This window comes from Eurosta solidaginis, chromosome 3 (assembly GCF_040869045.1).
Source record: "Eurosta solidaginis isolate ZX-2024a chromosome 3, ASM4086904v1, whole genome shotgun sequence".
NCBI classification, from domain to species: domain Eukaryota; kingdom Metazoa; phylum Arthropoda; class Insecta; order Diptera; family Tephritidae; genus Eurosta; species Eurosta solidaginis.
Window position 1 is genome coordinate 285,993,957 of NC_090321.1, and position 25,782 is coordinate 286,019,738.

Genomic DNA, 25,782 nt, shown 5'->3' on the forward strand with positions numbered 1-25,782 from the left:
TCAGAATAGTGTACACTGGCTGCCAAGAAAACTCACGAAGTTTTTATCAGTGTGTTTTTTGTTCACAGTTCTCCTTTACAGAATCAGAATTTCAAAGTTTACATAATTTCTTGTGTACACTTTAAAACTCACTGTTAGAGAATAGGGCCCCAGATCTAACAAATCACCTAACCGGATTGCGCATTCACGAGTTCAAAATTGCTCCGTTCTGCGCAGCTACGTCACAGTTGACCCTTGAGCGAATGAAAAAAGAGCTAAAGGAAAAGTGTCAATTCACACGTTTTAAAAACAGCTGATCTAATGTTTACATGCGCATTGCGCAATCTTCTTGTGGGAATATTAAATCGGATATATTTGATGTCACATGTAATCATATTTGGAATGCAATGAAACATTTTAATTCGAGTTTTGTGTCATATGTAATGAAAACTACGACCAAATGAAAATAGGCTTTTTAAATAGACAAACGGGCGTTGGGGAAAAGTTAGAATGGAATGTTGCTACAGAAACGAAATAATTAACATTTTCATCAAATCAGACTTTCACAGGACGGAAATCGAGATATCATAAGAAAATAGATAATCCGATATCAATAGTATCGATAAATAACTATCGTATCGGTCTCGCACATCTCTAAACGGACGTCACTTTTTCTCACCGGCTAATCAAAAACTGCAATGGGCAAAATTCGTGTAATTAGATTAATTTTATTATTTTTTTTTTGTATTTTGCATTATTGTGACGCGAACGAAGTGCTTGGATGCGGTGGTTTTATAAAAAGTCATGCAGAGATTGATTTTTCCAAAGTAGAAATAAAATTGTAAGAAACAAGAGTTTGGCATTGCCTTTCATATGATCCGTCCTTTAGCTAACCAAAATGAATTCGAATTAATTTATGTATTTCTTGACAGATTAACAAGGCAAGGCTCACTGAAAGATAAAACCGACTGTTCGCCCTCAAATGGATACTATTTTTTGCCCATTTATGACAAAGGAGAATATCTGCTACGAATTTCCCCACCCCCCGGTTGGAGTTTCGAGCCAGAACAAGTAGAACTCAGCTTTGATGGAAAAACGGACATTTGTAGTCTTGGCAAAGACGTAAATTTCGCATTTAAAGGATTTGGAATTACTGGAAAAGTAACACTCGCTGGACATGGCAGTAGGGGTGCTCGTGGTGTAAGTGTATCTTTGAGCTCAGAAGATGAGGGTAAAGAGCGTCATACTTCAACCGATATAAATGGAATATTTTCCTTCACTCCTATACAACCGGGAAAATACAAATTGCGTGCAAGACATCCCAGATGGCATTTTTCAAAGTTTGAATATACAGTTTTGGTGGAGAGCGGTAATACTGAGCTGCCGGAAAACTCATTGGTCGTTGGAGGTTTTGATGTACAAGGTCATTTTGACACCAACGAACAAATGACAACAAGTATTGGAATAGCATTATTCCGGGAGGAAGAAGTATGTATACACTCTTATGGAGGTTTATATTCTTAGCAAATGTCCTGGCAATATTGCATTTAGCAGTCCGTTCAAAGCTGAAACTTTGTGCTAATTTTACTCTACTGAATTTGCGATCAGTCCCCTATATTCTTACATATCGGTCATTTACTTCAATAGTGTCAAACTCAAAAGACTTGATTTTTGAGTTAACAAACGTACTCAGTAACATGATCTATGGTGTTCCCCCCTAACCCCCCCCCCCCTCCCAGCAGGTTTGGGGCTTAAAATATACCCGCTGCAGATATGCCTGTCGTAAGAGGCGACTGAAATACCAAATTGATTCAAGGGCTTGTGTAGCGCAACTCTTTCAAGGTGTTATCAGCGCAATAAATTGCTTATCCAACCCAATTGTCAACCTCACTTAGCCGTGGCGACTTCTGTTACTTTAACAGCCGAGGCACTGGCGACCCCAAGTTCCTCGTGGATCTAGGGGGTGGAAGGGCGGGATTTGGCTTTGAAGGTTTCATGTGGTCATACTAAATCGTTCCCGATATGGTTGTTGTTGTTGTTGTAGCAGTGCTGGCGCCTTAATGGTGCTTGTTACCGGATCTGCATCCGGCAAAGGACCATCAACATCGATAACACTCCCTAAGGCCTTCGGGGAGTGTCCCTATCGCTACAACAAGAACAACATCTAGGGTGTATAACAAATTCTTTGTGATATGTTAAAAGTTGAGCACGTGCTATAAAAATAAAACCATACCTTTATATGCACAACATATGGCAGGTGAAATCTTTGAATATCCCTCCCGAGTTATGACACTATTAAAGTAAATGAGCGATATGACTTAGGCGGTTATTCCTTATTACCATATGGTGCTAAATGTTGCATACTTGTCTGTGCACTTGAAAATGTTTTAGATATTTGTTGACGATGGAGTTTTAGCGTTAGAAAAGCATGCAACATTTAATACCGTGTGCTCAGTAGGAATAACCGCCTAAGTCCTATGTAAAATTAAAGGAGTAAGGCTGTTATTCCATGCTAAATGTCAAACACTTTTCTGCGCATCTGAAACTTTGGCGATGGAGTTTCAGCGTTGGCTAAGGTTGGAATTTGGATTGCTTTATATATTTTTGGTGATGGAGTTTTACCGTTAAAAAAAAGCTGGAAGTTGCCGGCAAATCAGCCGAGATGACGACTTAAGCATTTGTTTAATCCACTGCTATCCGCCCAGCACAATGCAACTACGACACAATGTTTCAGCTTGGACACCATTCGTAGAGATGGGAAAGGGGTAAATACCCAAATGGTAAATACCCGGTAAATTGGTTATATATGGTAAAAATGGGTAAATACCCAAATATTTACCCAAAAGAAGGGTAAAAATAATCTTTTGGAAAATATGGGAAACAAACACAAATTCAATCCAAAATGTACCCAATTTGTCCTATATTGGTGGGTAGTTATCCATTACGCTATTGGCTGAATTAGTTTTCGTCTGTAATCCAACGTTTTTCAAAAATATTTAGCCAATAATGCATGCCGTTGCAAAAATTTAAACTTACCCAGTAAACATTTTAAGTCAAAAAAGAGTCTGGAAAATATCTAAATTGGAGGCCGAAACCAATGTATTTCCCTTATGTCGTGCGATTGGTCGTCCTATATGAACCTATTAACGTATATCATTTGAGCCTAAATAAGAGTCCGACATAAGTCTTAAAAGGCTTTTAAACAGCTCATATTATACTCTACTGGAACTCTCCAACGTCATTTTTAACACTAATAAACTCTGATTATCTTACCTAATGGCCTATTTATTAGGCATCGTCAGCGCTTATCGGAGTCAGAGCGTGGAAGATTTGTGGTGACATTCAAAATATCGAGAAGCGTCCATGAGCGGAGAAACGTCGATGCTTATACAAAAAAAGAACAGTAATGGTAACAATTATGTACAAATGTAATTCATTTTGTATTAAAATGAAAAATTGTCGTAACAAAGTTTCAATATTTGTTCCAAACTCGCTTTGACGAACATAAATATTTGATAAATGATAATTTTTGTATGCTAGGTTAATAGCTTTTAGGCCATTAAATAAGAGGCAAAAATTAAATTTTCCCTTATCCTCCTACGCGTTTTGACGCTTTTCTGATTCGTCATTACCCACTTATTTTGGACTCGTTTCGGATTCTTAAATTATGAGCGTCGTGAGCATGTTTGAGGGGTGGCTTTGTTTGCGTAAATATGTGTACCCTATAAACATTCTCGAAGCCCTAACAGTTCTGGAGTTCAATATGGGTCCGAAATACATGAAAAATATCAGCCTCAAAAATGCTAATGTCTAAGAGCTTTTTATTACTCCAATTTGATGAATTTATGAACAAAGCAAAAATATTAAATCAGCAAACTAGGCAGCTCCGGAATAAAAACTCAGAATTTTTTCTGCGACAGTTTATTCTAAATAAATAATTAATTCAACTAATAGTTATTTCATTTCTATCTTATAGTGATGGGAGTTTTATCACAACAATTTTCTCCCCTATTCTTTCCGCTGCGGATATATGTCAAATATTCTTCCTAAAAGCCCTGACGTAGTGTCATTAAAGAACTCAAAATTAGCAGTATGTGACGCCAATAAGGCACATATATGATATCGGAAGGAAGCCTGTATAAGATTTATGCTAGAGGCAAAATATGAGCGTGTTAGAAGTCATATAGCATTCGCTTCAGGCTCCTAAATGAGTTCATAACGAGTGCAAACGATCCAAAGTTTGGTCTCCTTTCAGACTAATTGTTGACTCCGAGTGTTTGCTAGGTTGTTTGTTTAAAATCAAAACGAAAATTTTTTTAATTTCAAATAACGTATAAATTTAATTGCTGAATTGTAGTTCCAAGCAGCCTCGATTCAAATGATTTTTAAATACCCAAAAAAAGATACAAAAAAGGAATATTTCGGGTATTTTCCTGGTATTTACCCATAAAAATGGTAAAAACCCGATAAAATCACAACTCTAACCATTTGATACCAACCATGGTACATACTAGCGCTCTACCCAACCATTAGAATTGGCTAAAAATAAATGCACATGATTTTGAACTCCCCAAAATATTATACAATGTCAGAAACCGGGTTAACTAGTTTTTCATTTCAACAGCAATTACTTCCACTTTTATGCCAACAAACATCTTCCGCTGTATTGTCCATAAGAAAACCTCATTACGAAGCGAAGTCGGCGTGCCAAACCTTAGTAGATAAAAGTGGTAATTATGTTTTTAAAGGAGTACCACCGGGAAAATATTTAATTCAACCAATTATCGAAAACTTCGAGCAGAAATTGCATATAACACCGGCGTACCTTGAATTAGAAGTAAAGAAAGATACGTTAGAATTAAAGGATGTATTTAAAGTAAGTGTTTTATCTCTTAATAAAAACTATTTGTTAACAATTTAAATAAATGCAGATTACTGGATTCAGTGTAACTGGGAAAGTTTTAAAATCATCCGCTGGTGTGCCACTTCATGGCGCTATAATTAAGTTGAATGGGCAAGAAATTGCAAAAACGGATGCTGCTGGAATATATTCTTTGAAAAATATAAAATCAGGAACTTATAAACTTAATGCGGAATATCCCAAACTGAAATTTGATGAAATGGAATTGAATGTGCAAATAAACACAGCAAATATTGCCGATATAGTACCAGCCGCTTACGAAGTTTGTGGAAAAGTTGTCTCGCAAAAATCGTATGTGGTTGGTATTACTAAGCATACTTCCACTTTCCATACAACTATTTCGAGCAAAGCCGAGTCAGGCGAATGGTGTACGTATTTGCCTAAAGGGAAATTTAATGTCGAAGTTCTAACCACAGAAACGGAAAAAACTAGCGGTGTACAGTTTTTCCCAGTTCAACAACAAATTGAAGTACATTCCCAACCATTGAAGGATATAACGTTCTCACAATTACGTGCTACATTGACAGGCGAACTCAAATGCTTACCAGGTGCACCTGTAGCTTGTTCTGCGGCTTTAGTATCTTTACATTCGCTGGATTCAGAAGGACAACCAACTGGAAAAAAACAGGATGCTAATGCCGAGAGTAAGATTTTATACGTTTAATTTTTATTAATTGTATTAATAATAAAAAATCTCTATTGCATCAAGATGGAAAATACTCATTCAAGGAAATACTTCCGGGTCCATATGAGATAACTATACCCCAATCGAATTTATGTTTTGATTCTACGACTGTTTTCATCAATGTTGCCAGCGCCAGTGAGACGGCATCACCATTCGTGCAACGTGGATATGAGGTTTCCATAATATCCAGTCATCGTGCTATTGTAAGTTATGCGAGTTTAAAAAATTTTATATTGTTGATCTTCCATCTTTTGTATACTCCGCACAGATGAAATATAAATATGCTGGCACCACAGCTTCCGCCCAACAACAAGAACCTCCAACAGAGACACTGAAATTACTCGCAGGTGTCAATACTTTTTGCGTACCGACATTCGGTACTTATAAAATTAAACTTGAAGGATGTCACTTCTATGACGAGACCCTACCACAAACATTTAATACAATCGATAGTAGTCCCATTATAATCACTGCAATTGCACATAAAATTGGAGTTCGAATTCTCTCCACAGATCAATCAGCTGATTCTCTGCGTTTGTTAGTGGAAACAAAGTCTGCGGGCAAGCAAGAGATCACTCCAATTGCTGAGGTACATAAAGTAGATGGAAAATATGCTTTCCGGTATGAAACTTATTTACACCCCGAAGAAATACTGCGAATAACACCGCAAAGTGGTACATTGCTTTTCACACCGCAAACAAAGGAGTTGAAGGGCAGCAATGATTGTGTGGATATTGCGTTCAATTTTATAGCCACACAAGGTTTGATTTTGAGAGGAAAAGTCGAGCCAGCTATAAAGGATGTTACCATTATTTTGTTTTATCCCAACAATCCAGAATTTAGTGCTGAAACTACGCAAACAAATTTTAAGGGTGAATTCAAATTCGGACCTATCGATGGCACGCTTGTCTACGAATTGAAAGCTGAAAAGGAATCATACGTTTTCTCAGAATACAACAGGCAAAAAGCTTCGTTTAGTGCGCATAAACTCTGTGAAATCGTTGTGAAAGTTAAGGATGAGGAAGGTAAAACTTTGGGTGGTGTTTTACTCTCATTAAGCGGGGCTGAGAGCTATCGTAAAAATTTAGTCACCAGTGAAGAAGCAATAAATTTCCACTCACTTTCACCATCACAATATTTCCTTCGGCCAATGATGAAAGAATATAAATTTGAACCTAATTCAAAAATAATCGATATTAGAGACGGTGAAACTATTGAAGTGGAATTAATGTAAGTATGTGCATAAAAGTAAAAAATTTTACCAAAGAGTTTCTCTTTTAGCGGAAAGCGTGTATCTTATTCTGTTTTTGGTACCATTAATTCTTTGAACGGTGAACCATTTGCTCAAGTAAATATCGAAGCTACCGCCAGCGAAAGTTGTCAACATCATCAAGAAGAAGCAACTAGTGAAAACAATGGCCAATATCGATTACGTGGTCTACAACCGGGTTGCACTTATATCGTAAAACCGAAAGATATTGGACTGCCAGGTTCAAATGTTGAGCGCTCAATTCCGGAAACTCGTACAGTAAAAGTTGAACAAAAGGATCTACATGGAGTTAATCTTGTCGCTATAAGTCCATTTACATTTGTTGATGTGGTTGCACGTGTTACGGCTACATTAAACGACCACTACAAAACTTTGCGTATTGTAATGTATCGGAAAGGTGCGTCGGATTCACCAATCTACTCGCAACGTGTGGAGACACCTTTAAATCCAAAATCAAGTTACAATCCTGGTATAATGATATTTTTCCCACGTATTCCACTGGATAGTAAAAACTACGTAGTAGAATTGAAATCAACGCTATCGGATAAAACTTACACATATGCTTTACCATCAGAGACGTTTGTTGCTGACACTAGCTCTGTGTTTGTTGAACTTGACTTCAAGCCTGAAGTTCGCACGGCAGAAGCAGATCTGAATCAGAACTCTATTTCCGCACTAATTTTAGTAGCTTTGATATCAATTGCGTTCTTCAAACAAGATATTGCTATGGACTTTCTGAATTTTGTTTGGAGCAAAGTAAATGGCATTGTCCAAGACTTTTCACAAAAACAAAAAAACAATAATAAAAAGGAAACTCGCAACGCCGAACCGATAAATCAAAAGAAAATCGAAAAAATGGCTGAGCAGATAAATGCAGTCACAAAGAAAAAGACCAAAAAAATATAAAATGCATAAAATCAGTCACATCAAAGAAATAATTTAGAGAAAATAGTTTAAGTGGCATGTGGCTATTCTGTATAATAGATATGAATAGGTAATATAGACAAATATCAAATTTAGTATTTTGACTTCATTCAGCATAAACAAATATAAAGTTGTTTATTTATAAAAAAAATTATATGAAATGTTTCCTTAAAAACGAAAGTAATTCAATTTTATTCTACAATCTTACATATAGATATAATAAATTAGAACTTTGCAAGTTATAAACTGCACACATTTGTATTCGAAATAGATATTACATACTTATTTTTTGAATTTTATATGAATTAAACCACAGTCTTGCAAATGCCCAGTACAGCCTATCAAATTCAATTCCGTTGCGCCGGCTCCAGAATAAGTGCCGCCACTGATTTATAGCTAAAGTCGGTACGTTCAAAACTTCTATTTTTTCGACGTTCGGCTGGTAGATCCGCTTCCTTAAGTTGCTCCAAATTTGTATGTACTTCGTTAGAGCTGTTGTGGTTTTCCTTTAAACTATTATGGATTTCATTTTCGTTATCGTTTGCCTCAACACTATCAGTTTGAATTTCTTCCACTATATTATGTTCAATAAATACACAATCAGAATTGACAGCTGCACATTCGGCAAATGAATGCGCTTGCCCGAATTCATTACGTGCGTTTGTGTATTTTTCGAAAAAAATACGACCTACAATGCGGAAGGCCATGCTACTGAGTGAATTCAATCGCGCACGGAATTCCATTTCACAAATAAAACGTCGACGACACGCAAATGAATCCAAGCCCAAAAATTCGAACATCAGATCTGCGATTCTGAAAGATATTATTTGGTATGTATGTATGTAGGTGCATGAATTTATTATGAACAATTCCTCGGCAATTTCTCTCACCTTTCCTCAGTCTTTATAGGTACGACATTTTGTAGACCCTGCTGTGCTGATGGCGAGTTTTTGGTTTGACGTAAGCTTTGACGCTTGATACGATGAGTGCTTGGCCCCGATGGTGCAAATTCTTCAGTGGCTGTTATATCATCTGAATATAAACCAGCATACGCAGAATACGGATCAATCGAACTCGAGCTACCAAACGAGTGATCGAAGTTAGGCGAGTGATCAAATGAGTATGGTACATGATCATGAGCAAATGTTTGACTACGAAGTATTCCAAATATATAAATTTGAATGTTCTCTTATATTTATGTATGTTTATCTTACGGCGGATGATCGTAAACGATAGTGGGTGTGTCGTGAACCAGACCAGCTGTGCATTTACTTGGCCACCCATACCGCAAAGCCACAAATACAGCGCTACCAACAAAGAAGCCAACAATAATGAGCTTCACTTTAACCCAATAGGCAATAGCCAGAGCATGCCAACCCCAAAGGTACCCTAAAAATACGATAAAAACTAAAATATGAAACAAAGGTGGGGAAAATCATAAAGTTATAATCTTAATTTATCAATTTTCATCGAACTCGTTCTGCTAAATGGTGAACACTGACAACATCAGCAAACACTTCTGCATCTGTTCAAGAAAAAAAGATTTAATGGCAAGCAGTCCAAGTTTTATGCTGCATCAACATAGTCCATGTTCTGCGATTGAACGAAGCTTCGGCCCAGAAGGCATTCGGGTAATTCTGTACATTAGCTAATAACTTTAACAAATTTACTAATCATGGCTAGTTTCATGAGATGCATTAAAAATCAAATAATAAATTTTATTTCTCAAATGGTTCTCGAATCGAAATAAGGCAAACGTTTGTATTTTGTAATGATACAGGTTACATCTGGATTCCCCTATAGCATTGCAAAGATGTTAAAGCATCACAGACGTTCAGAAGTGGAATCGCTATTGGCCTTGTTTTAAACCTAGGAGGGATTCCAATCTTTCTTGAGCACAGAGGAAATACTTCTCACTTTTTATGTTTTAACAAGAACGAAACGTTAACAATATACAAGAGAAGCCAATCGCCACATTATTGCATAATAAAAATTTTATTACCAATTATATTAGCGGACTTTCACTCTTCAGTTAACGAATGACGAATGCTCCACTTGATACACAAATCTTTATCAAAAAATCGAGTTTACTATTATACAATATATTTCGCATATCCACCATTCATACAATGCCAACGAAATTTTAGAATAAACAACGATGAAAGAGAAAGTGTTAACTTTTCATAAAAAGTGCTACATAATCGGCAAAGTGAATGTGTAAGTGACCCTAGTGATAACGAATGTGTATGTATTTAAATGAAAAAAAGAGTGTCGTGATGCATCAGTTATGATCAAATTTGTATTTGCACATTGATTTTACCGACTGCCCAACGATCGAAACCAGTTGAAGTGCTTCACTAATTGAAAAATACACTTTCGGTAGTAGTCTGGTTGATGTGAACATGACTTTAAAACTTTCCAATTATGTATCTTGAACAATTCACCGTTGACCAAACAAGGAAATATTACGAAATAAAAATTACAAATAATAATAACACTGTACAGCACCTGACTGAGTATTAGAGCAAACCGTTTTTTTATGATCGAGCCATAACCAATACAGTAATTTCTCCGTTTTTCGAAGTTAGCCTCCAAAAAATAGGCTTTCGAGCTTCGAAAGTGGACCCTTCATAAAAAATTTGCTTGTATTGGTTAAAATATGGCAGTGCTCTAATTTCTTATTTGAATAGTAATTATACATTTTTCGAAAACCTGATGCCATATCGCGTTTTAAGATCCGTGATCGAGTAGCAGTTTTTAAATCGCAATTGCTCTGAATTGGTCAATCGGTTTATGGCCCAATATAAAAAAATAAATTTGATTGTCCAAAAGCAAAAAAAAAAAATATTTATTTTACCCTATATTTATAATTTTCATATTATCATAACAAAAACAGCAGCTACACATTATACCATGACTTTAAAATGCTGTGCCTTGTAAATGCATTATGAATTTTAAATATCCCAAGGACTTCTTTATCGATCTGTGATCGTGTGTGCTGATTCGTCTCCTTGGCTTCATAAATATTATTCAAATTTGTGGTATGCTGGTTTTTCATTTTTCCTACAAGTTGGCGCCTACCACACTGACGGTCCTAGGTTCAAGGCCAGGGAAAGGCAAGTGATTTGGCAAACACCGACAGTGTATTTCTGCCATGAAAAGCTTCTAAGCGAAAATTCAGGTGCTTGCAGATACCGTGCGGAGTCAGCATAGAACATGAGACCTAAATGTCCCGCCATTTGTAAGAAAGCATAAAAATGAGCACCACGCAAATATGAAGATAATCTATATATATAAAAATGAAATGATGTTCGTTCCTGTCCATGTTTTGGGGCCGATACGAGGCCAATTTTATTCGTTCTTTTTTCATATTATAGGGATCAAATAGGGGAACGTTTTTAACAAAAAAAAATTGTTTTTTAATTTCTAGGATCTTGAGATATAGGTCAAAACGTGGACCCGGATAACCCTAGGATGTGTTTGTATAATATGGGTATCAAATGGAAGCTTCTGATGAGTACTTTAATATGGGGTACTTCTCGTACCCCAAGGTGACTAGGGTCTCGAGATATAGGCCAAAGTGTGGACCAGGGTACCCCAAGAATGTGTTTATACAATATGGATATCAAATGAAAGCTGTTGATGAGTGCTTTAGTACATGATAATTTTTCGTTCCCCTGGGTGACTAGGGCGTCGAGATATTGCCCAAAACGTGGTTCAGAATAACCTAAGGATGTGTTTTTACATTATGGGTATCAAATGGAAGCTGTTAATGAGTACTTCAATATGGGTATCAAAAGGAAGCTGTGCTGACGAGTGGTAATTTTTCTCTGGGTGACGAGCGTCTCGAGATCATTTCATGTGTATATTTTTTGAATAAATATACGAATTTTTCGATTTGTGTCGTGCTGCTAAGTTGCAAATTTTTTTCGAAGGAGAGTAAACATAAACACCGAGGTTTGTACACTGTTTATGAAAGATGCTTCAGCACACATACACAAACGTATGTCACATTTCGTTACTGGCGGAACATTTCTACTGCTTTGTGTTTGTTATAAAAACGACGCTTATGTTCCGTTAATTTGTATGCAGTTCAACGGTGAGCAGTGTTCGGCCTTCTACAACTAAAGTGGTAGATCTACCACCTTTTTTCCTGAAATATAAGTTCTACCACTTCCACCACGCAAACTTAAAAATAGGTGATAAATTTTTATAGAAGTTTTCTGAAGAAACCTTATTTTTTCCATAATTATTCGGGAAGAAAATCAATGCAGTGGAACGGTTTTATAAAACTCAAAATAACGTCTAGCTTAGCTCTGATCACCATATTACCTCTTTTCCTTCATGTTTTTAGTACAAAACTGCAACGTACACCTACCTATATATATGGAAAAAAGTGGTTATTATTCATTATATCAAGATATTTAAAATATAATCGAAATCTAAAAGGTGGCGTGGCACATCCCATACAAATGGAATATATCATACTGCATATCTCTGGATGCAGTAATGGTAAGATAATGAAAATTGGTAAGGAGCTATATGACGTTGTCCTAACACCTCCAGTAAAATGTGGAATTTGGAAAAAAGGGGCGTGGTACCTTCCCTACAAATGGGATTTTTCAGAACTATGGCTGCCGTACAAACTTAGGTTATTTTAAGACCTAAAGTTTGACTGCATTGTTGTGTTTGGCTGTTATTCATTTTGGATGTTTAGTAATCTGCCGCCGCTTAAAAAATTTGTTAGCTTCAGTCTATCTACATCTATCTATATATATAAAAATCAAATTCTTTGTGTGTGTATGTTCGCTATGGAAACGTATTTCCCACACTTCAATCATCACCACATTTTGGGTATAGGTTCCTTCGATCAAGACATAGGTTTTTCATATTTCAGAATTAAGAATATAAAATTAATTTTTTTTGGCTATGCCAACGAGCAATCTTAGTTCCCAAAAATGATCATGTATACAAAATCAATGATCGCATTCAAAACCAAATTCCTGGTGAAATGACGAAATATGAATCGATGGACACAGTTACAGATGAAGATCAAATTGAGAATTATCCAATTGAATTTCTAAACTCTTTAGAACCACCTGGAATGCCTGCACATATATTAACTTTGAAAATTGGCTCACCAATCATGCTTCTACGGAATTTAGACCCACCGAAATTGTGCAATGGAACCAGACTTTGCGTTAAGAAATTAATGCCGAATGTAATCGAAGCAACAATCATCAGCGGTTGTTGTTGTTGTTGTTGTTGTAGCAATGCTCGCCCCACCTAATAGCCGCGACCGATCACAAATTGTCATCAATATCCTCTAACGGGAGTCCAAGGAAACTTGCCGTTTAAACAGGGGTGGACCATAAGGAAAGGGGTGTTAGAGGCGTTGGTTCCACATTACAATTAAAGAGATGGTTGGTGTCATGTGGGGACACATTGCAAGCGGGGCATACATTTTGTATGTCGGGGTTGATTCTGGATAGGTAAGAGTTTGTTGTTGTTGTTGTTGTAGCGATAAGGTTGCTCCCCGAAGGCTTTGGGGTGTTATCGATGTGATGGTCCTTTGCCGGATGCAGATCCGGTACGCTCCGGTACCCCAGCACCAATAAGGTGCTAGCCCGACCATCTCGGGAACGATTTATGTGGCCACATTAAACCTTCAGGCCATCCCCTCTCTCCCCACCCCCAAGATCCATGAGGAGCTTGGGGTCGCCAGAGCCTCGTCTGTTAGTGAAACAGGATTCGCCGCGGATAGGTGAGGTTGACAATTGGATTTGGAGAAGCTATATATTGCGCTGGCAACCTGAAGGGTTGCGCTACACACCCCTTGAATCTGGTATTTTAGTCGCCTCTTACGACAGGCATACCTACCGCGGGTATATTCTGACCCCCTTACCCGCTGGGGTTAAGAGTTTAACCTGTTACAGTATCCAGAACGAAGTTGAGCAAGAGTGACACGCGTTTCCCTGGGGAGTATGCGTTCCTCTTCCGCGAGTTCTGGATATTTTTCTTCACGTACTGGATTCACCGGGCAATTCCCGACATAAAGGTCCGACGCCTGTCTATGGAGTTCACCAAGGACCTGCTTGTGTTTTTTCGCTTCATACGGCTGGGTTCTCAGGTGCCGTATTTCCTCAAAATGCTTACGGAGATGACTCCTTAGGCCCCTAGGCGGTGCTGGTTCGTCAATCAGATGTCTGTTGGGATGCCCAGGTTTCTTGGCGACCATATGGGTGACGCGTAGCACGTAATCGGCTGGCTAATTGCTTTGTATGTGGTCATGAGCGTTTCTTTATCTTTTCCCCAGGTACTGCCAGCAAGGGATTTGAGGATTTTATTACGGCTCTGAATTCTCGGAACAATTGCGGTTGCGTGCGCACCAAAATGTAGATCCTGACCAAACGTCACACCCAAGATTTTGGGGTGTAAGACAGTCGGTAGCGTAGTGCCATCGACGTGGATGTTCAATATGGTCGACATTTGGGGCGTCCATGTTGTAAATAAGGTCGCGGAAGATTTAGTCGGTGACAATGCCAGGTTTCGCGAGGCGAAAAAACTGGAGAGGTCAGGGAGATAGCCGTTTATTTTATTGCATAGCTCATCGATCTCTGGGCCTGGGCCTGTGGCCATTATTGTGCAGTCATCGGCGTGGAAACGATTGTGACTCCTTCCGGTGGTGAAGGTAGCTTGGATATGTAGAAATTAAACAAAAGTGGGGATAGGACACCACCCTGTGGCACCCCTTGTTTAATTCTCCTTGGTTTTGATGTTTCGTTTCTGAATTGCACCGATGCCTGCCGACCACCCAGATAATTTGCGGTCCACCTTTTAAGACATGGGGGAAGGGTAGACCCTTCCAGGTCTTGCAGTAACGAGCCATGGTTGACCGTATCAAAGGCTTTTGATAGGTCTAGCGCTACGGGTACTGTTCTATGGTGGGGGTATTGATTCAAACCGCAATTTATCTGGGTGCCAATAACATTTATCGCGGAGGTAGTGCTATGGAGTTTTCTGAAGCCATGCTGATGAGGGGCTAGCTGCAAATGTGCTTGGAAATAAGGGAGCAAAATGGCTTCAAGCGTCTTTGCCACTGGCGATAGGAGAGATATCGGACGATATGACTCACCTATGTTAGCTGGTTTCCCAGGCTTTAGTAGCGGGACCACCTTGGCCATTTTCCATTTCTCGGGTATGACAAAGGTGGAAAGAGACAGGTTGAAGACGCGCTAAATATTTGAAACCCTCTTTCCCTAGGTTTTTAAGCATCGGCATGGCTATGCCGTCTGGGCCCACTGCTTTGGATGGTTTAGCGCGACCAATGGCGTCCTCGACCTCTCTAGCGGTGATGGTGATTGGTGACGCGCTGAATTTGTGTTTATGTGCGTGTCTATTGGCTCTCCGTCTATCTTTGTCAACCGTAGGATGCATTATATATTGTCGGCAGAAAGCGCTCGCGCATTTTTTCGCATCCGACAGCACCTTGTCGCCAAAGGCGATGGAAACTTTGTCTTTGTGCTTAGTCGGATTCGATAGGGACTTTACGGTGGACCAAAGTTTACCTACACCGGTAGAGAGGTTACAACCTCTTAGGTGCTCTTCCCATTTCGCCCGTTTGTGTTCGTCCACAAGCAATCTGATGCGTTGGTTTATATCCCTTATTTGGGGGTCGCCTGGATCAAGCTGTCTTATAAGGTCGCGTTCCCTCGCTAAGCTCGCGGCCTCCGCCGGGAAGTGGGGCCGGATTTCGGGAATTCTCCCGGCGGGAATGAAATGTGCCGAGGCGGATTCAATGACCTTACGGAAGGCACGCTCCCCTTGGCGGGCATCAGTCGGGATAGGGAGGGCAGCAAAGTTGCTGTCTGTTGCAGATTTATATTCTTCCCACTTTCCTTTTTTGAAGTTTATGAAAGTGCGTTTTTCGGTGACGATGAAGTCGGCGGTACGCTCGAACGAAATAAGTATGGGCAGGTGGTCGGATGCCAATGTTACCATCGGCTGCCAGTTGACGCAGTTTACGAGTTCTGCGCTCACGATTGAGATATCTGGCGAGCTATGACAGCTTACTACCATACGTGTGGGGGCGTCTCCGTTTATTGTGCAGAACGTCGTTTCTTCTATTTGATCCGCCAACATCTCACCCCTACTGTCCGCCCCCAAGTTTGAATGCCATAGGTCGTGATGGGCATTGAAATCGCCTAAGATAATGCGATTGTTGCCAGTGAGTAAGGCCTCGATATTAGGGCGGTATCCACTGGGGCAACAGGTGACAGGAGGGATGTAGATGTTGATGATTTCTAGATTTGCATCGCCTGACCGAACAGATAGGCCTTGACGTTCTAAGACATTGTCCCTGCGGTCGATGCCAGGATCAAATATATAATATTGCACAGAGTGGTGTATAATAAACGCGAGGCCGCCTCCATTTCCGCTCTCGCGGTCTTTCCTGTGGACATTATACCCAGAGCAGGTCTGCAATGCAGATCTTGCTGTGAGTTTAGTGTTTTGAATCGCAGCAATGCGGATGTTGTGCCGCTTCATGAAATCGACTATCTCCGTAATCTTTCCAGTTAGTCCATTACAGTTTAACTGCAGAATTCTGAAGTGCATGAGGGGTGACGCCGCCACTCTAGGGGTAAGTGACGGGTGACTACGCCTAGGTTGTGGAAGGCCAGGACGCAATTGCTGTTGTGGCCTTGGGACTGGGCGCCCTTGGGCAAGCATTGGGGTACCCGGATGATTTGGGTTTGCGACCTGGCAACATGGCGCGATGAAACCCGTCGAGGGGTTGCCGTCGCGGAGACCAGAACATCTAGGAAAGTGGCACCACCCAAGGCAGGAGCTGCATTTAGCGGATGTCGCAAACCTATATATTCTGTGCTGGCAGACGGTGCAAACGGAGGTAGGGACTAAGAGTCTGTTTCCCTGACCTGCATGATTGCTGCCAGAAAAGAGGGGGGAGAAGAAGACGGGGGCAGGGGCTGATGCTCAGCATTGCTACCAGCTCTACTACGAAGGTAGTAGTTATGAGTGGTATCAGCTGTTTGAGTTGTTGGCGCCGTGGGGCGCGAGCAGCAGCGGGTACTTGTTGTGGCTTGCTGAGCAGCGAGGCTGCTGGAAGGTAGTGGGGGGGGGGGGGGGGGGGGGGGGGGGGGGCGCTTAGGCGTAGACTACGGGACGCCCTTGGGCGTGAGCAGCAAGGAGCCACAAAATATTTATAAAAGTTACGTGGACGTCGGGTTTTGGGATCAAGCCCAGAACAACCTGTCCGATGCAACCATCCCTTGCACGAGACACAGGTCAGGAGACGGGGTTGCCGTCGCGGAGACCAGAACATCTAGGAAAGTGGCACCACCCAAGGCAGGAGCTGCATTTAGCGGATGTCGCAAATCTATATATTCTGTGCTGGCAGACGGTGCAAACGGAGGTAGGGACTAAGAGTCTGTTTCCCTGACCTGCATGATTGCTGCCAGAAAAGAGGGGGGAGAAGAAGACGGGGGCAGGGGCTGATGCTCAGCATTGCTACCAGCTCTACTACGAAGGTAGTAGTTATGAGTGGTATCAGCTGTTTGAGTTGTTGGCGACGTGGGGCGCGAGCAGCAGCGGGTACTTGTTGTGGCTTGCTGAGCAGCGAGGCTGCTGGAAGGTAGTGGGGGCGCTTAGGCGTAGACTACGGGACGCCCTTGGGCGTGAGCAGCAAGGAGCCACAAAATATTTATAAAAGTTACGTGGACGTCGGGTTTTGGGATCAAGCCCAGAACAACCTGTCCGATGCAACCATCCCTTGCACGAGACACAGGTCAGGAGACGGACCCGGATTGGGTTCGATACCTTCCCGGAGTAAGAGAATATGTAGCAGTCCTGCTGCAAGGAGCTGCTGGGAGGATGACAATTTGTGGGAGGGACGAAACAAATTAATTGGGGTCACACTGAGATGACAGTCCTTGGTCGGGGAAAAAACCCGAGTCGCTCCGGTACATAGAACCGACTGCCTTGGGAAGCGGCAAAAGCAAAGGTGAAGACGTGCTCACACCACGGATCCAATGATTCCTACAGATTCGCCATTCAATTTTAAGCGCTTACAGTTTCCTGTACGCCTTGCTTTTGCAATTACAATCAACAAAGCACAAGGACAATCGCTTACTGTTGCAGGATTAAATTTAGAGAGTCCATGCTTTTCCCATGGCCAGGTATGTGTTGCTTGCGCTAGAGTTGGAACGCCAAAAAAATTTGTTTATCTTTGCACCGAACGAAAAAACCAAAAATATTGTGCACCCATATGAATTACAATAAGATACAATAATAAAATGCGTTATACGAAAATTTCACCAAATATGCGTACAAAATTCAATTCAATTTACAGAACAATAAACTAAATTATCAAAAAACAAAACAGAAAAAATAAAGCAACACTCATTCTATCTCGGGCGTTACAACGTACGTCGGGTATAACTAGTAAAATAATAAAAAAAGGAAACGAACTTGAACACTGAAGATAGCACAACGCCGAAACCGGTTTGTCTCCAAACCAAAATTGACAAGCGATGAGTGAAAATCATTCCAAAATAATTCGAATTGAAAAATGTTTTCATTGATACTCACGCATGTACCTATTATTCAGATTTAGGTGATTTCGTTTCAACAATAAAAGGCGCCCTGAGCTTTGAAAAATATTTTTAGCACCACTTTATGCACTTCTTCTATGAAACGAACACAAAGCAAATTGAGCTTATCTTATTGCCTTAGTCAAGCCTGCAAAAAAAATAATTCGTAAAATAAAATTAGCATCAACTGAATTCCAGGGCAGTCATCCACCCTCTCAAAGCTGTGCCTTTTTTGCATTTTTGAAATGCATCTATTGATAAAATGGACACATATTCACATTTGGTTTGACGTTTTGCTTTATACATGAAAAGTTAGAGGGCAAGACAAGTTTTTGTTGAAACGAAATCACTATTAAATATTGCCTTCAATTCGATTCTTAAGTAAATTCTTACACAGTTTGTGGCGATGTTTTCTCGTTCGTGCCTCGTCCTCTAGATCCGTTATGGCGCGTCTTTGTATTGCACGATTTTGTTTGAATTCCAAGGAGTCATCGCTAAAAACCAACGTAAAATATACAATAAGGATAACAACAAATAACCACAACGTTTTTCGATTCATTTTAGTTAAATTGTTTGGTTTTTTCATGGATCCGCTTTAATCCGCGTTTCTATATCCTTTATTTCAAAGAGTTTTTATTAAATATGATGATTTTTTAACGGTTATAGTTATTGATGCACTGGCGTCCGGCGAAGTATAACAGTTTGTTTTTATATCCAATGGCACTTAGATGAAAAACTTGAAATTTGAGGTGATAATGGACCTACTAATTGTACGGTAAATAAAACACACATACATACAATTGTACATACAAATAAGCAATGAATATTATTAATCATATATGTACAAGTAAATGTGAGCTCCATATCAAAACTCAATAAATGCACTTAATAAGTTGACCGGTATTTTCAATATCTTCACCATAGTTCATGAAAAGTAATAAGGATAATTAGTCTAACCTACGTAAAATATTCATTAAGGATCTGGATTTGTACTAAGACATTAAATTTTCTTGGTTTTCTCGAAGCCGTTCGTTTGTAATTATTGCATTTTGATATGTAGCTCCTCATATGTACATATGTACATTAGGGTGGGTCAAATTTATTGTTGAAAAGGCACATCCAGTTTCTGAATCTAGGGGTCATACTGAGTAATATTGTCCATGGGACCGTAGGTCTGAAATGAATTTCGAGCCTCCCTAATTTTGTTAGAAAATTTTATATCCCAATCCGAATAACGGCTCTTACAAATAAAATACATTAAAATAAATGTCAAATTCGGATTCGGATTGGGATATAAAATATTCTAACAAAATTAGGGAGGCTCGAAATTCATTTCAGACCTACGGTCCCATGGACAATATTACTCAGTATGACCCATAGATTCACTGGATGTGCATCTGAAGTTTTTTCCCATTCTTCCCCATACAATTTGACCCACCCTAATGTACATATATGATATATATGGGGTATTCCATCCCATTTCGACCAATTTTGAACCCGACCCCTTTAGAATTGGCTGAAAGTTTTTCTTCTTTTTCTAGCTTACGAAAGACGTTTTTCAGAACTTTTTCAAATTTTTTCATCCAACTCAAAAAAAGTTATGAATTTTAAAAAAAACACTGTTTTTGTTTTCAAAATGCTATAACTTTTTCAAAAATTGACCGTTTGGGATCTTTTTTTTTTTTGTAATTTTTCAGTTTTTGAGATTTTTCGAATTTCGCCCTTTTTTTGTTTTCTCATAAAAAACTTCAATCAATTCTGCAATCATCCCCACTAATACCTTTTATAATTTTTTAATCGGCGTATAAAACAAACCAAAGTAATGAATAACATGATGGAATTATAGAAGGTGGCGGATGTAAGCAGTTTCTCGCTCTAACGCCGCCGTCTTGAACGTAGAAATAAGAATGTGGTCGCTTTACAAAACTCCTTTTTTATTCAGAGAAAAAAATGTATGTAAAACTATACAAATCGTATTTTCTGAAAAAATATACAACTGCATCACTTTTTTCTGAAATTCCATTTTGTGTTGACTTTTCTATCATTCAAATTCGTGATAAAATAGTTTTGTTTACTAAACAAAATTTTAGAAATTTGAATATTTTCGCTAAAACATGAAGGTAAAATGTTAAAATAAATATGATGGTTTACTTTCTAAACACTTTTTCCTTTTGCAGTTAATCTGCCTTTTGCTGTTGCGAGTTGGATGCCAATTTGGGTTGCGCACATCCAAAATTCAAATATGTCTTCCATCTGTAGCAATGCTTTTTATTTTTTTGACCGGAAGGCAGGACAGGAGTATAAAACAATGTATGGGTCGCAGGCGAAGTCGATCAGTCTCAATTCATTGCAAGAGATATTGTTGCAGGGGCTGAACCTTCCGGCTTTGCGGCCAAATATACATTTTGTCGCTCTTGGCGTTGAAGTTGGCAGACACGACTTTTTTAACATGTGCGTTACACGCGCTCCTCTTTCCGCTACCACGAATCCGAAACCAAGCCTGCGGTCGTTTGCTTGACCACTTCCATTGGCCATATTTACTTTATCGGTACGTTGCATCTCCTAGATCTTGTTATGTTTTCATTGGAATGTGGTTTTACGTGGCAGATGCTCATCATAGCGCGTAACGCGGTTTGACATAAAAAGTGTAACATCAACCCTTTCTATAGCTAGCTGCTAGCTGTCAACGCAATCCATAGGAAAGTTCTCAAAGTGATTTTTATTTTATCACATCACCAAACATGCCAAAAGAATATTTCTGATCATTCCCAAATTAACAGCCATTATAAGGTTTTCCCCGTGGGTGAACTTCTACATACGACCTCCTAGGATCTGTGGGTTGACAGAATACACCCCTCCACTGGTTCGCTACTTAGTAGCGATTATAAGATGGAGTTATAAGACTTGCGACTTATAATGTAGCCGTGACCCGACTTGATGTTGTTGATAAACCAACAACGCCCGACCCGGCAAAAAGTATTGTCTCCACTTAGCAGCCCTGCTAAATCTCCACCGCTGGACACTTTCAGTTCGCCCAGGCCAAGAGATCAGCCTAACAACGCAGCGGTGATCGGGCTTTCCAATTTTCGAACTAACACCGGTTTTATTTCCAAGTGAATGGCTATCAGAAGCTTTTCTACCTGTGTGAAGAGGGTGCTATGACCTAGAAGGTTCAAGTTGGTCATATAAAATCGTTCCCGAGATGGTCGTGATAGTACCTTAACGTACAGACTGGATCTATATCCGGCAAAGGACTATGAAAGCATTTGGGGAGCGTATTTATCGTTAAAACGACAACGTGCGAGATATAATGTATAGGTTATGCTCGTTAGAACATGCTAATGACGATGTCCCGAACGGGCATTTGAAAGTTGCAGCTGCTCTCTTGGTATCTTTACTGTCAGCGAAGGCTTGGCTAGATGTGTACACACTCTCTTCGGCTTCGGACCCCTACCTATAGTTGGACGCAGCGGCAAATTCAATGATAGGGATCAAGATTAAAGCCAAAACCTCAATTAATATTCCACCAAATGTATCTACCTGCTGCCTTGTCCGTCCTCCTGTTGTGTGTTCAATAACATTTTCTCCTGATGTAATATATTAAAAACTGCTTTCCTCAATACTCCAGGACAGGAGTAGACTGTTATTACATGCCCAAGAATGTAGAGAGAGAGTTCAAAAGACATGTTTTTACCTCGGTATCAGTAATCCGGACAACAACCCCTGACCGCTCCAAAACCGGGGGTAGAACACCTTTGTTCATAAAATTTTCAACGATAATTTTGCAAATATCTTTTGGCATCAGTAAAATATATACTTTCAGGTTATTAATATCGAGCTAAAAACGTGTATTTCGACACCTCTGCCGATATTTTTGCTCGTTTATAAGTATTCCACCTTTGTCCTAAAGTATTACCAGCAAAATTGATGCGTTCACAAGAAGTTTATAACTTGAAAACGTCTCAAAATTTAATAAAGCAATCTTCATTTCATAATTTTTATGATAAAATTGCTCAATAATCAAGCTACATACACTCCTTTCCGTATTTTATGATTATTTAAAAAGTATGAATTGAAGTACTATTTCAAAAAGGGACCATCTTTTATGCCCCCTTTCTCGTGTACTTCCAAAATACAACCTGGAGCTAAGGGCGTTCGATATGACAGCTGTCAAATCTTCCTCCACCTTCTATAATTACATTAGGATGAATAACACTTTCTTGAAATTTGTTTTTTTATTTTTATTCAAATTTTCTTTTTATCACAGTATCAAAGAGTTTTTATTTGTTAAGAGCCGTCAATGGAAACTTTGGCAAAGGTAGTCGCGGTTTTTTGTTTTTTGTCAGATATATTTATAAAAATGCCTTCTATACATTTTTGGGGCGTATTTGTGTTTATTTCAATGATTGCATTAAATTAATTAATTCTCTTTTAAAAACCACAATTATGCAGTCACTTCACCGCATAAATATATAGAAGGATCTCTTAGGGCGCTGATCGATACAAGTCGAATGTGGCGGAGGAGCCGATATACAGAACTTACAATCTGATTAAGGAGCCAGAAGTAACAGGGTTGGTGACGAATACCAAAATCCAGTTGGTGGTCAAAACTTTTCCCAGATTTAAATCGCCAGGATCCAAATGGAGTATCCTCGGCCATACTACAAATCTCAGACAGAAAAATCATAGGATGGCTCAAAATGTTTAATGGATGTACAAGCCCGACTCGTGAGCCGCGCTCTTGGGGGAAAGATCACCCCAAATACAACAGCTCTATTCGACTAACATCTGCGTGCTCCGCCTGGGTTCAAGAAACACGTTTTTTTTTTTTAATTAAAATAAAGTTTTTTTAAGCGGGGTCACCCGTATGCAGTGATTTGGCAAACACTCCATATGTATTTCTGCAATGGAAAATTCAGTGAAAATTAATCTGCCTTGCAGATACCGTCCGGAGTCGGCATAAAATATGTAGGTCCCGTACCACTAACTCGCAGGAAAAACTAAAAGCAGCACGAAACAAATTGGAAAAGCTCGGCCTAAAATCTCGTCTTAGCTTAATAGCGCTAAGTATTTAATTTTTTATTTTTAATACCGCTTGACGATTTTTTGCATATTAAATTGAAAGATTACTTCGCAGTAAAAACGCCACGCAGAAACGAGAGGCACGCTACAAGGCGTGTGGCTATTACCATTGCTGTGGACATTGGTCACCAATCAACTGATCAGCGGGCTCAGAAAGGGACCCTTTAAACTCGCGGTAAACGCAGATGACGTTTACGGCTTGCCTGGGAATTCAACTTTGGGATGACCGCCAATGCGCAGAGACGGATCTTGTCCTGTTCACTAAGAGATATATACCTATAAGGGCCGGAATTGGAGTAAATCGAAGCTAGGAGCAAAGATTATCGTGAAAGCTCAATGTGGAGGAAATACTGATGAGACTTCACGGCTCTGAAGGCATTTTAAAGAATGCCGGGGTGTACATGAAGCTTATTGCTATCTTTCTCATTAGGTAATTACAGCGGTTGTGAAGCCTATTTTGTACTACGGAAACTTTTTTTTGCGGACTGCCGCCCAAAAAGGGATGTATGCAGATAAGCAATAATCACATCCCACCCACCTATATTAGCCAAGAGCGTAGCCTTAACAAATGCAATTAGTCTTAATGCCTCGGGGCAGCTTGAGACCGTACGTTAATGACAGTATACCGTTAACTAACATTGAACAGAAGAATTGAAGCAGGAATAAAGGTACATCTTTATTGGGCTCCTGCCCACACGGGCATAGATGGTTGCGTATGAGGCTGCAGCCCTTGAAGCGTATCCTGTTGATGTTCCCATCAGATTGGGCAAGTTGAAGAGGAGACAAGAGCCAAGCGCAGGGTACCAAACTGTAACAAAGTTAGACTTATTACTAAAAACAATAGACCGCAAAGTAATGATGGACGTTCCTACAGATCACTATCTTTATGGAATCACGTGCACTTAAATTATACCTGGGACGAATCGTGACATCCGTGAACGTTTGCTTCGTCATGTATAAGCATGGTTTTTAGATTATGACACTCGAGATCGTGGTACGTGTATCGTATGATGATATACAAAAATGAGTAGTTGAAGGTAATTGCTGAGTTTATTATATAAAGGTATTTTTTTTTACACCAAGTTCAAAGGGAAACTTATTCAACTTAAATCCAGATTTGAATAATTTGAGAAAAATTTAAACAACGCGACATCAGGACGGACAAGGTGATAGCTGTTTCGATTATACATTATTTATTGCATTACGCTATTAATTAGAAGCATAATAATTATCCAACCAATCTAAGTTGTTAAGATTTGTTTGCTATGGTATGTTTTAATCAGGGTTCGTATGTGCACACACACGTGCAGCACATTTGTATGGCTTTGCTCACGCACACAGCTCATGTGTGCGCTGAGTCGAATAAAGTACCTGCACATTCGTTTGCTTTGCCTATAAAATATTTATGCACATACACATGTGCTGTGTAAAAAATAAAATTTTAGTAGTGTGAACATTTTACCTGCCATTCGGATTCATAATCAAATAGGCACATATCAAAGAAATATCATATCAGTCAGATCTCAATTAAATATGTACATGATGTTATATGAATTTGTATCCAGCAGTCCAACTACCCTGGATATGAGACTATAGGTAAAAGAAGGGGTAGCTCCAAACATTTTCAATTCAGCTGCTGATTGGTATTCTTTAATGACTACAGCGTCGCCTCAGCATTGGAATCGCTGTAATATTAATAATGTTGTGGCATTTTCATCATCAAGGTATTCAGAATCTCCCTCGAATACGTTAAGCTAAACTTTTTTAAGTTATGGTGCAATCTTAGTATACTCATGTACATCGTTTTAGCTGCTTTATTTCATATGAGCATTGAATTCACGTGTGTGCGCCGAGCATGTGTGTGCAAATACGAACTCTGGTTATAATACCGTTTAACTTCTACGACTGACGTATCACGTACATACTGTTATTTCCTATCGTACGCGATCCGGCCCCAGGACGTAACTTTGTCCCCTTCGCAATAAAAATTTTTGGTATTTAATGGAAACAATAACTCAATAAATACATTTTTTACTTACCTTTTAGGTTATTTGTAATATGCACCTCCAAATATTTAACTGCACAAAGGCTAAACAATTCAGACTCTCCTCTTGCATGCTTTAGTCGGGGGCCGAAGAACCCATGTTTCAGAGGAATATTGAGACTAATAGAAAGAAAATAAAAAAGAACCCAACTTCACGCAGATTTATTGACATACTTGGAATTTCAAGACAAAGTTGGATGCTACATTGACAAACGAGACAAAACTTTGACAAGCAATCCCGCACTTTTAAGTTTTATTCTCCCAATC

General features: G+C 39.4%; 2 protein-coding genes and 1 long non-coding RNA gene across 3 annotated transcripts; 2 read left to right on the top strand and 1 right to left on the bottom strand.

Moving 5' to 3' along the window:
• The first annotated feature begins 598 nt into the window (after nucleotides 1–598).
• On the top strand, nucleotides 599–8,106 carry LOC137245770 (BOS complex subunit NOMO1). Its single transcript, XM_067776938.1, has 7 exons — nucleotides 599–820; nucleotides 912–1,467; nucleotides 4,604–4,855; nucleotides 4,911–5,544; nucleotides 5,610–5,788; nucleotides 5,854–6,815; nucleotides 6,867–8,106. The coding sequence occupies exons 1-7, from the start codon at nucleotides 678–680 to the stop codon at nucleotides 7,759–7,761; spliced, it is 3,621 nt and encodes a 1,206-aa protein (XP_067633039.1). The 5' UTR covers nucleotides 599–677; the 3' UTR covers nucleotides 7,762–8,106.
• On the bottom strand, nucleotides 7,879–19,187 carry LOC137245771 (uncharacterized). Its single transcript, XM_067776939.1, has 4 exons — nucleotides 18,783–19,187; nucleotides 8,994–9,168; nucleotides 8,670–8,930; nucleotides 7,879–8,592 (listed from the first exon to the last, which is right to left on the bottom strand). Exons 1-4 carry the CDS (start codon nucleotides 18,973–18,975, stop codon nucleotides 8,127–8,129), a joined length of 1,095 nt encoding a protein of 364 aa, XP_067633040.1. The 5' UTR covers nucleotides 18,976–19,187; the 3' UTR covers nucleotides 7,879–8,126.
• Nucleotides 19,188–22,627: 3,440 nt separating this feature from the next.
• On the top strand, nucleotides 22,628–23,274 carry LOC137247233 (uncharacterized). The gene is made up of 2 exons (XR_010951797.1): nucleotides 22,628–22,707; nucleotides 22,842–23,274. It is a non-coding gene; the product is annotated as an uncharacterized lncRNA (long non-coding RNA).
• Nucleotides 23,275–25,782: the final 2,508 nt, after the last annotated feature.

Coding starts and splice junctions, on each gene's coding strand:
- LOC137245771 (XM_067776939.1), bottom strand. CDS start 18,975: ATGAAAAAACCAAACAATTTAACTAAAATGAATCGAAAAACGTTGTGG. Junction 9,169..18,782: donor AAAACATCGCCACAAACTGT/GTAAGAATTTAC, acceptor TCGTATTTTTAG/GGTACCTTTGGGGTTGGCAT. Junction 8,931..8,993: donor ATCGTTTACGATCATCCGCC/GTAAGATAAACA, acceptor AATACTTCGTAG/TCAAACATTTGCTCATGATC.
- LOC137245770 (XM_067776938.1), top strand. CDS start 678: ATGGGCAAAATTCGTGTAATTAGATTAATTTTATTATTTTTTTTTTGT. Junction 821..911: donor TCCAAAGTAGAAATAAAATT/GTAAGAAACAAG, acceptor ATTTCTTGACAG/ATTAACAAGGCAAGGCTCAC. Junction 5,789..5,853: donor TATCCAGTCATCGTGCTATT/GTAAGTTATGCG, acceptor TACTCCGCACAG/ATGAAATATAAATATGCTGG.